At 39.9% G+C, this 11,809-nt stretch overlaps 1 protein-coding gene across 1 annotated transcript; it reads left to right on the top strand.

Moving 5' to 3' along the window:
* Window positions 1–3,199: 3,199 nt before the first annotated feature.
* Window positions 3,200–10,646, top strand: LOC116904457 (histone H3.3A-like). Its single transcript, XM_032907273.1, has 2 exons — window positions 3,200–3,378; window positions 10,244–10,646. The coding sequence occupies exons 1-2, from the start codon at window positions 3,200–3,202 to the stop codon at window positions 10,644–10,646; spliced, it is 582 nt and encodes a 193-aa protein (XP_032763164.1).
* The last annotated feature ends 1,163 nt before the right edge of the window (window positions 10,647–11,809 follow it).

Raw genomic sequence — 11,809 nt, 5'->3', positions numbered from 1 at the left:
GTAAAACATTTTTTCAAAGAATATTTTCCTTAATTTGATACAATAAGTGTATTACATGTATAAAAATAAATATAAAATTTTATAAGCCAGGAAAGTGTTATTTGTGAGAATTTTAGTGTTTGCTCACCAGGTACTAGTTTTAAACTTGTTTTATGGAGGATGGAGATTTGGCCAATAGTTAAGAGCACTTGTTGCTCTTACAGAAGATCTGGGTTTGGTTCCCAGCACCCATATGATGACTCACAGCTACAATTCCATGAGACTCTAAGCCCCTTCTGATTTCCAGAAGCACCAGGTTCAAGTAGTGAGCAAAACACTCATGTGCGTATAAATGTTTTTAAGGAAATAGAAATTGCTTTGTAAGTGCAGTGTTACAAATAACACATCATTACCAGAGGGTCCTCAGAATTACAAACATTAAATTATAATCTGAAAAACACAGACAAAATTGAGATATGAATAGAACAGCTACCAAACATTGAGTTTTTAAAATGAAAATAAACCATGGAGATAACCCAGTAAACCTTACTTTATACCTGAGAAAACAGACCCAGAAATATCGAGTGACTAGCAATAGCTGCTTTCCAGACCTAGGTGGCTTCCTACTATAATGATGGTACTAACATCTAAGATGCCTTTCATCCTTAAAAAGGTGTTTTCATTTCAATCCCATCAGCTGCCCAATGATGTTTCTCTCTTCTACCACTCTATAGGTGGTAAAACTGAAGCCAAAAAAACTAAATTTGCAACTGGCAGACAGTTGAGCCAACATCTGAAACATTTTAACTAAGAAACTCATGAAATTAGCTGGGAACAATGACATGGGGTGTGAAAGATGAACCAGTAAATCCTACCAGCTGCGAATGGTAGGTTGTGTCACCATACTCTGTATACAGTGAGCATGGTGACATCAGGAGGAGGAGTTCAAGGCCATTCTTGTCTACATAGCAATTTGATGCCAGCCTGAGCTACATGAGATGCTGTCACAACAAAACAAAACTAGCGTGTCTGTACATGAAGTCAAAATGGAGTTGCTAAATCACAAGAACTGAAATTTCATGATGATCCAGAACTTAAAGTTTGGATATCTAGAATTATCACCTATGTTTATAAACATTGTTCAACAAACCATTCCAGGCAACCTAGGCAAACAGGTTAATGCTTGTTAAGGCTTGAATGTAAACTATAACCCACACGTCCATATGGTAAACTCTTTTTCCCAAGCCAGTGACACCATTTTGGGAAGTGTGGAAATGTTGGCATTCAAGGCCTGTCTTGGAGGAAGGTCACTGGGGACAAGACACTGGTCTCGGGTCCCTTTCTCTGTGTGTTCTTCCTGGCTACCATGAGATGAACAGTTCTGGCATATGATTTTGCTACTGTGTTGGTCTGATTCCCTTTGGGTCCAGAGCCGACAAAGCCAAGATGTGCGAACCTCTGAAGACATGAGCCACGGGCTCTGAATGTTTTAAGTCATGTCAGATATTTGTTCACAGCAATGAATGGTCTGGCTAACAAATTGTTATGGCCTTACCTTTTCTGAGATAGAACCTCACTGGCTGAAACTGGTATTCTTTCTTAAACGTCTAAAAGTACATGCTATTGAACAGCCCTAGTTCCTACTTTATGATTTAAAGTTCCTCCTTGCTAGTGTCAGTGTTAGAGACTAACATGCATTTACACATATAATTACTGCATACCAAGCCACCACTGGAGCATCAAGCCATTGTAGATGCTCTCAGTTTGTAGATCAGTAATTTGGGTTGGTCTTGTCTGAGTCACCCGGTTGCTGCTCATCTGGAAGCTTGACTGAATGCATCACATAGCTGGCAGCTACTGCTGTCTGATGACTGGAATCCCCTCAGTGTAGCCTTTCATCCTTAAGGTGAGTAGCTTGGAGTTCCTCATGCAGTAACAGCATGCCAAGCAGTCTAGTGAGAGCCGTAGGACCTCTAAGTTGTATCATATCCACCACATGCCTTTAGTCAAAACAGGTCAAAAGTCCAGCACACTATGTTAAATTCCCACTAGCCATATGAACGTGTCTCTGTTTCCAACATCTATTTTTTTTTTTAATGACTCGTTCTGATTGGTGAGATGAAACCTCAGTAGTTTGAATTTATATTACCATGGCAACTGTGAATGTTCTTTGTGGATTAGCCATCTCATTTCTGCTTTTAGAAGTATATTCTGTTTTTCCATTAATTAACTGGATTGTTTGGGTTTGGGCTTTTAGGAGGATTATTGTTTATGTATTCTAAACACTAGTCCTCCCCATCAGATATATAGCTATAAAAGATTTCTTTTTCGTCAATAACACAGCTATCTCCACTCTGTTCATTGTTTCTTGTTGAACAGAGGTGGTTTCTTTTCTTTCTTTTTTTTTTTTTATGTAATCCTATCGGAATTATCTCCTCAGCCTTTGGATCCCTTCTCAGAAAGGTTTTGTCTATCCTTGCACCTTGAAATGTTTTCCTCGGCAGTTTGATAGTTTCAGATCTTTCATCTAAAGATCTGTCTCATATTTGAGTTTATTTTCTGTACATAGTGAAAAATAAGGATTTAGCTTCATTCATGGATATCTAGATCATCTATTAAAATCGCTATGGAAGTTCCACAAAAAACTAAATATGTAGCTATCATGTGATCCACCTCCACCATTCTTGGAAATATATACAAAGGAATCATAAGCCAGCATATAACAGAGACACCTGTTAACCATGTTTCTCATGATACTGGTCATGATAGCTAAGTTATGAAATCAGCCTAGATGTCCATCAACAGATGGGTGAAGAAAATGTGCATAAAAACAAAGGGAATGTTATTTACCTTTAAAGAATGAAATGACAGTTGAAGACTAAAATGAATAGAACTGGAGATCATCATGTGAAATAAGCCAGATTTATTCAAATAGCACATGTTTTCTCGGGTGTATAATCTAGATTTAAATATATACATACACAGAGATAGGTATATAGTTAAGAAGATAGAGAGACAGACAGACAGACAGACAGGGAAGAAGTCCTAAAGAAAAGGGACTGGGGAAATGAGAGGAAAACCTAATATAACATGATAAAAGCAGAAGAGGGAAAGAGGATGGGGAAGGCAATAGAGATGAACAAGAATAAAGTTTAATATATTTATGAAAATACCATAGTGAGGCATTGCTTTCATATGATAACAGATTACAGAAGAATGAATGCACATTCTCCACTGTCACACTGCTGCTGTCCTTATCTGCCACCTGAGGAACCCTGGTCCTGAGCACCACCGCCAGGTCGTCACCCCCACCCCTGTGCCCGAGTGCCATGCATCCTCAGCTTCTCCAAATAGGAACCCTCAACTCTGCTGCAGTCCACCCCTGCACACCTCCCCCGGGTAACAGCACTTACTTCTGCTTGGACTCCATGCCCTGACCTAAACACCACCTATAAAAACTCTGAGCTTCTACAGACTTCTGAGGATCTGCAGCAAGAACCTTATAACTACAGAGAGTTTGCTCTTGTGCTCAGAGACTGCACCCAGCTCTAGGTGGATAGCTTCTCATTCCATATGCGCACATCAACATTGAGTGGCCCCAAGACTGAATCCCAAGCACCATTCAGCTGGTCCATAATCTGACACTTCGTAACAGGAAAGATCCACTCAACAAAGGCAGGACAGATGAACTAGTGACCTAACTCCAGAAGCCTAACTCTCATCACAAAAGCAGAATATGAATAACTAAAACAATGTATCCTCCTAAAAAAAAGTAGTACTCCTGTAGTAATGTCCCAAAGAAAAGCAAATTAGATGATTCATTAGTCCATGGTTTCAAAGTAGCAATTATAAATATATTCAAGAAACTCAACAAGGACATGGTTGAGTGCTGGAGTGGACACAAAATGATATGAAAATAAAATTTAATAAAAGAATTTTTGATGGAAAAACTAAAATAAAATTTGAAAAATTTAACAAGTCAGCTCAGTAGAGAAATTCATTAACAGAATAACCCAAGTGGTCGATTAAATATGAGGACTTGGAGAAAAGGCAGAGGAATTGAATCACTCATTCAAAGAAAATGATAAATTGAAAAAAATGGAGTGTGTAGAAACTCTAGGACATTAGAAAAAGAATTAATGAAGAAAGAACCCAGATTAGGTCAAAGACAAAATATTTTCAACAAAATCATAGAAGAAAAGTTCTCAAATCTCTAAAGAAAGAGATACATGTCAAGACTCAAAATGTATACAGGACACCAAATAGAAACTTCACACATAGAATAGCCAAAATATTAAATGGACAGAACAAAAGGAGATATAGAAAGCTGCAAGACCTAAAGATAAAGTCACATCATCAATATAGCAGCTTGGTTTTTTTAAATGCATCTCTAATAGAATTTTAAAGCAAGGGACCTTTGATTGATGTTCTACACACTGAAAGATCACAGATGCCATCCAGACTTCGATACCCAGCAAGATTATCAGTCATAATGGAGAAATAAAACTTCCCACGATTAAAACACATTAAAGGAATTTATGCCCACTAAGTCAGCTCTACGAAGGATACTGGAAACATTAGCTGGGTCTGAAGAGAGCGATAAATAAACCCAAAAGGGTATTAGGGAACGAAAACCAATCCTAGACCCATTAATCAAAAGAGGTCTAAGAAAATAACACAAAACAGAATGACAAGAATTAACACATTGTTCAGTGATAACACTAATGGTCTCATACCCAATTATGTTGAGACCCACCAGGTTGGAGGGCGGGGACTAACATTGGATTGGAATACAGAACTCATCTTTTTGTTCCCAAACAAAACACATCTCACCATCATGACAGGCTAGACACTACCTTAGGGTAAAATGATGGAAGAAAAGAGAATACCAAGCAAATAAGTATAACTATTCTAATATCTGACAGGACAGACTTCAAACCAAACCAAGAAGAAATAAGGAGGGTCACTTTATACTGATTAAAGGAAAAAAGCAGAGGATATTAAAGTTTAAAATATAGATGAGCCAAACATAAGTACCGAATTTTATTTTTAAAAAATTCTATTAGATATAAAATCATAGATTATACCAAAGCCAGTGACAGTGGGTGGTTTCTATAACTCATCCTCACTAATAAGTAATCTGGGGGAAAACATTGGAGTTATTTCATTATAAATGAAATGGCTCTGGCATTAACAGAATATTCCACCCAAATGCTAGAAGTATATTCTCATCAGCCATGGAACTTTCTCAAAAATTGACAAAATGTTAGGCGTCAAAACAAGTCTCAACAAATACAGGAAAGCTTAAGTAATTTGCATTCCATCTGATCACAGAAGAAAGCTGGATAGCAACAGCAATAAAAAGGCACCCAAACTCACGGAGATTGAGCGATATTCTACTGAATGATAATTAGATCAAGTAAAAAATAAGAATTTTTCATTGATAAAACAATGCATACAACATATTAGATCACAGTTTCCCCTCCAACTCCTCCCACACCATCCCCAGCCACCACCCAACTACACTCCTCTCCCTTCTCAAAAAGAATAACAGATTTTAAAAAAGCTACAAACACATGCACACTTAATACACAAAACAAAACACATAAAAAACATAAATCAGACTCTTAATATACAAGAAATAGGCCATTACGACAAGAAATGCCCAAATAAAGCAATATAATACTAGAAAAGGTCCACAAAATACCATTGAATTCATTTTCTTTTGAATGAATCTCTCCTGGGCCTGGGATCTAACCTTAGCTGTGGTTAATTTACCCAGAAAGACGCTATTGGAGAAAACTAATGGTTTTTGGGGTTTTGTTGTTGTTGTTGTTTTGTTGTAAGCAGATGTCAATTGAAGATAGCTTCTTGGTTATGTATGGCAGCTTTTGTCCACTCCCCACCTCTCAGAGCTTGAACCTCATCTGACTTGAACCTGTGCGGGCCCTGTCCATGCTGCCAGGTTCTGTTGGTTGATGTGTGAATCATTCCTGTTGTATCTGGAAAACACCGTTTCCTTGGCGTTACCCATCTCCTCTGGCTCTTCTGATCTCTCTGCTTCCTCTTCTGCATAGCTCCCCTGATCCCTGAGGAAAGGACTAGATGCTAGATTTCCCATTTAGGACTAATATCCCAAAGTCCCTTACTCTCTGCACATTGTCCAGATATGTGACTATGTCCAATTCCATCTATGCAAGAGGACACTTTTCTGAGGGTGGCTGAGTTAGGCACTGATCTATGAGACTAGCAGAATGTCACTTTATTGCTATGTTCCTCTAGCAGAACAATAGTATTTGGTTTTCCCCTAGGCCCATGGCCTATATATAGACCCGGGTTCCCAGCCACACAAGCAGGCATGGGGGTCCCTCTTACGTAGTGGGCCTTAGATTCAGAGTGTTTGGTTTCCTCCACACACTTGTGTCACTGTTGCACCAGCACGTCTTGTAGGCAAGTTGCCATTGTAGATCGTAGGAGTTGTACATTGGTTGATGGTTACCTTTTCCTCCTGTAGTGTGCAAAGGAAATTCCAGCATCATGAACACGAGTCAGTAGGGTAAAGCCTCTAGTTAGACACCAGCTCAGTGTCTCTGTGTCCCATGAGATATGTGTTATTAGAAGGAAATGTTTTAATTTCTTGACATGAATGAAAGTGAAAGCACAACAAACCAAAATCTGTGAGATACAGCACAGGCAGTCCTCAGAAGAAACTCTGCAGGGCTAACTGCCTAGATCTCATAATGATGTGTGTGTAAAGACCTTGTTAAAAATAAAAACAAGTACCAAAACATGCAGATGGGGAGACATCAAAGTAGGGCTGAAATTGTTGAAAATTAAAAAAAAAAAAAATACAAGGAATCAATGGGACAAGTTGTACCTTTGATTTTAAAGAAAGTTAACTAAATTTTAGCCAAAATAAAAGAAAGAAAATATCCAAATTAACGAAATTAGAAAAGAAAAGGGAGAGATTACAAAACCATTTCTCAAACTCCTGAGCTACGAGAATTTCACACCGTACAGCAGACACTGAGGGAATACTGAGAATCATGAGAATAAACTTACAAAAACTGTTCTACTGAACTGGAAAGTCTAAAAGAAATGGATGGATGTATAGATGTATATGACCTACCAAGTTAAATAAAAATCAAAAAATAATTTTAACAGATACACCCAACAAGGTAGGAGCAGCATCCCTGTGTCTCCTCCTGGGCTGCCTCACCAGGCCTGATATGAGGGTTAGGGCCTTATGTGTGTTGTGATGCCATGTTTGGTTGACATCCTTGAGAGCCATGCTCTGTTCTGAAGGGAAATGGAGGAGGAGTGGATCTAAGGGAAGGGGGAGGGGAAGGTTGGAAGGAGTGGCGGGAGGGAAGGATGCTGATAAAGACTCCCTCAAACAGGCCAAACTTCTTTTGTGACCACAGGAACAAAAATTCTCAATAGGTTGCCCAATGGAAAAGAATTGAAGACCCAGAAATAAAACCACACACTTACACACACTTGATCTTTGACAAAGAAGCCAAAAATATACAAGGGGGGGGGAAGGTATCTTCAATAAATGGTGCTGGTCTGACTGACTGTCTGTATATAGAAAAATGAATATAGACCCACATTTGTCACCATGCATGAAGCTCAAGTCCAAGTGGATCAAGGACCTCAACGTAAAACCAGATACACTGAATCTAATAGAAGAGAAAGTGGGAAAGAGCCTTGAACTCATTGGCGCGGGAGGAAATTTCTAAAACAGAACTCCCATGGCTCATGTTCTACGATCAAAAATTGACAAATAGGACCTCATGAAACTGGAGAGATTCTGTAAGGCAAAGGACATAGTCAATAAGACAAATGGGCATCCTACAGATTGGGAAAAAAATCTTTACCTACCCCACATCTGATAGAGAGCTAATATCCAAAATATATAAAGAACTCAAGAAGCTAACTACCAAAAGCCCAAACAGCCCAATCAAAAAATGGGGTATAGAATTAAACCAAAATTCACAGCAGAGGAATCTCAAATGGCTGAGAAGCAACTAAAGAAATGTTCAAAGTCTTTAGTGATCAGAGCAAATCAAAATGACTCTGAAGTCTTCACCACCTTATATCAGTCAGAATGGCTAAGAATAAAACCTTAGGTGATTACACATGTTGACAAGGATGTGGAGAAAGAGGAACACTCCTCCATTGCTGGTGGGATTGCAAACCTGTACAACCACTCTGGAAATCAATTTGGAGGTTCCTCAGAAAATTGGAAATAGACCCAAAGACCTAAAGACCCAGCTATACCACTCTTGGGAATATACCCAAAAGATGCCCCGCCATGCCACAGAGGCACATGTTCCACTATGTTCATAGTACCGTTGTTTGTGATAGCCAGAAGCTGGAAACAATCCAGATGTCCCATGACGAAAGAATGAATGCGGGAAATGTGGTTCATTTATACAATGGAATACTACTCAGCTGTTAAGAACGAGGACATCCTGAATTTTGCAGGCAAATAGATGGAACTAGAAAATATCATCCTTAGTGAGGTAAGTCAGACCCAAAAGGACATGAACAGTATGTTCTCCCTAATAAGTGAATATTGCCAAAAAAAAAAAAAAAAGTACAGAATACCCAAGATAGAGTTCACAGAACTCAAAAAGGTCAAAAAGCTGAAGGGCCTAAGTGAGTATACCTCAGTCCCACTTGGGAGGGAGAAGAAAACAACCACAGGGGGGAGAGGGAGGGAGGGTAGGAGGATGGGAGTGGAGAGAGAGGGGAACATGGTCTGGTATTGGGTGGGGGAAAACAACTGGAACCCTGAGGGCCAGCAGAAAGAATGGGGAAACAGGCAACCTCAGGAGGAAGGAGATTGGGAGGACCCTCTAGAATGTACCAGAGACCTGGGAAGTGAGAGACCCTCGGACTCAAAGGGGGGACCCTAGATGAAATGCCCTACAGTGGAGAGAGGGAACTTATTGAACCCACCTCCAGCACAAAGACAGGGCATCAAGTGAGGGATGGGGTTGCTATCCCACAGTCAAAGCTCTGACCCATAATTATTCCCGTCTGAAAGAAATGCAGGAATGGAAATGAAGGAAGAGACTGAGGAAAAGAAGGCCCAAAGTGACATCCAGCTCAAGGGGAAGCCCCAAGACCTGACACTATTACTAAGGCTATGGGGCATTCACAAAAGGGGACCTATCATGACTGCCTCCGAAAGACCCAACAAGCAGCTGAAAGAGTCAGATGCAGATATGTGCACTCAACCAATGGACAGAAGCTGCTGACTCCTCTGGTTGAATTAGGGAAAAGCTGGAAGAAGCTGAGGAGGAAGGCAACCCTGTAGGAGGACCAGCAGTCTCAATTAACCTGGACCCCCAGGATCTCTCAGACTGGATCACCAACCAGGCAGCATACACCAGCTGAGATGAGGCCTCCAACACATATACAGCAGAGGACTCCTGTCTGGGTTCAGTCAGAGAAGATGCACCCAACCCTCAAGAGACTGGAGGCCCCAGGAAGTTTAAAGGTCTGGTGGGGTGAGTGGGATGGAGACATCCTTGTGGAGACATGGGGGGAGGGCAGGAAGGAGGTGTGGAATGTGGAACAGTCACTGGGGGTGGACTGGGAAGGGAATAAAATCTGGAGTTGTTAAAAAAAATTAATACATCAAAAAGATCATCTATCACATCTGAGCTTTATTACAGAAATGAATGTTGATTCAACATATGTAATGCAATAAATCACATAAAAGGATTCATGGGCACAAACCACATGCTCATCTCATTAGATACAGGAAAGCCTAGAATGAAACCCAGCATCCTTTCATGGTAAAGGACTCTAGAGAATCTAGAATATGTAGAATATAGTGATACATATCAACAAAAAAGGCAATGTGTAACAAGCCCACAACCAACATCATACTAAATGGAGAAAAACGTGAAATATTTCCACTAAAATTCAGAACCAAACAAGGATGACCATTCTGCCCACTCCGGTTCAATATAGTGTTTGAAGTCTTGGCTAAAGCAGTAAGCCAAGTGAAGAAAACATAAAGGGATACAGATAGGAAAATAAGAAGTCAACTTTTTTTATTTTACTGATATTATTCTATACATTAAAGCCTACCAGAAAACTTCTGCATCTGATAAACACATTCAGCAAAGTAGCCGTATAAAAGTTACTAAAAAGTCAATAGGCTTTCTACATACAAACAAAAAAAAATGTATCAAAAAAGAAATCAAGGAAACAATTCCATGCACAATAGACTTTAAAAGTCTAGCCAAGCTCATACAAAGCAGACTGCCGGCAAATCCACTGGTGGCAAAGCACCCAGAAAACAACTGGCTACAAAAACCGCTCGCAAGAGTATGACCTCTACTGGAGGGGTAAAGAAACCTCATCATTACAGGCCTGGTACTGTAGCACTCCGAGAAATCAGACGCTATCAGAAGTTCACTGAACTTCTGATTCGCAAGCTCCCCTTTCAGCGTCTGGTGCGAGAAATTGCTCAGAACTTCAAAACAGATCTGCGCTTCCAGAGGGCGGCTATTGGTGCTTTGCAGAAGGCAAGCGAGGCCCATCTGGTTGGCCTTTTTGAAGATACCAGCCTGTGTGCTATCCATGCCAAACGTGTAACAATTATGCCAAAAGACATCCAGCTAGCACACCACACACGCGGATAACGTACTTAAGAGTCTATGAGAGGAAATATTTCATTCTCAAAAAAAAAAAAAAAAAAAAAAAAAAAGTCTTCCTCTTGTTCCTATTATCAGTAGTTCTGAATATTAGATAATTTTTCCATGGGGTCAAAGGTACCTAAAAGTCTATGATTGCAGGTAGAAACATAGGGGACAGAATCAGGTATTGGCAGTTTCTCCACATTCATTTGTGTGTGAATTTTTAATATAAATGCAAGATGTAAAACATTAATGCAAGCAAAGTGTTTCAGTGAACTCATTTCAACAGTTCAACTTCATAACAATTATAAATAAACCTATAAAAATTTTTTGGAAAAAAATTAGCCAAAGAAGTAAATTATTGGTGTAATAGAAACTTTAAGGCATTGATGAAAAAAATAAAGATACCAGACAATGGAAAGATCTCCCAAGCTCATGGATTGGTAAGATTAATTTGATGAAAAAAATGGAATCTACAGATTCAACATAATCCCCATCAAAATTCCTATGCAGTTCTTCCCAGGAATTGAAAAAAAATCTGAAATTTAATATTGAAGTCAAAAAAATCCATGCTGGCTAAATTAATTCTGAACAGTTAAGGCACTGGTGGGGGCTCTGCTATTCCATACTTCAAATTATACCACAGAGCCTTGGTAATGAATATACAATGCTGGAATAAAAATAGACACATTGATCAATAGAATTGATCACACACATTGAATTAGAGTAGAATTAAGGATACAAATATAACACCACATACCTAAGGCCATCTGATTTTTTTTTTTTAAGAAAGGCCCAGGGGTTCCTGGTGGGGAGGGTTCAGGAGCGGCAGGAGTTCCTGTCGGAGACACCGTGGAACCTGGAAGGAAACAGACCGGATAACAGTTCTCTGCACCCAAACCCTGTGGAGGAGCAGCTAAATTGCAGAGGCAGACACGCCTGCGAAAAAAAAAACCAGAAGAGACTGCCTTCTGCACACATTGCTGATTCCAGAGTGAAAACACCGAGGCCATCTGAACCCTTGGTGCACGGAGGCTCTCGGAAGAGGCGCGAGACTTCCTGGTTGCTGCCACTGAGAGCCCGTGGGCAGCACCTCACAGCAACTTGAGCCTCGGGACCACAGGTAAGACTAACTTATTTGCTGCAAGTGACCTGCCTGGTGAACTCAA

Source organism: Rattus rattus, chromosome 6, assembly GCF_011064425.1.
Source record: "Rattus rattus isolate New Zealand chromosome 6, Rrattus_CSIRO_v1, whole genome shotgun sequence".
Taxonomy (NCBI): Eukaryota; Metazoa; Chordata; class Mammalia; order Rodentia; family Muridae; genus Rattus; species Rattus rattus.
The sequence above is the reverse complement of the archived record's forward strand: the minus strand, read 5'-3'. Positions and strand labels throughout refer to the sequence as shown.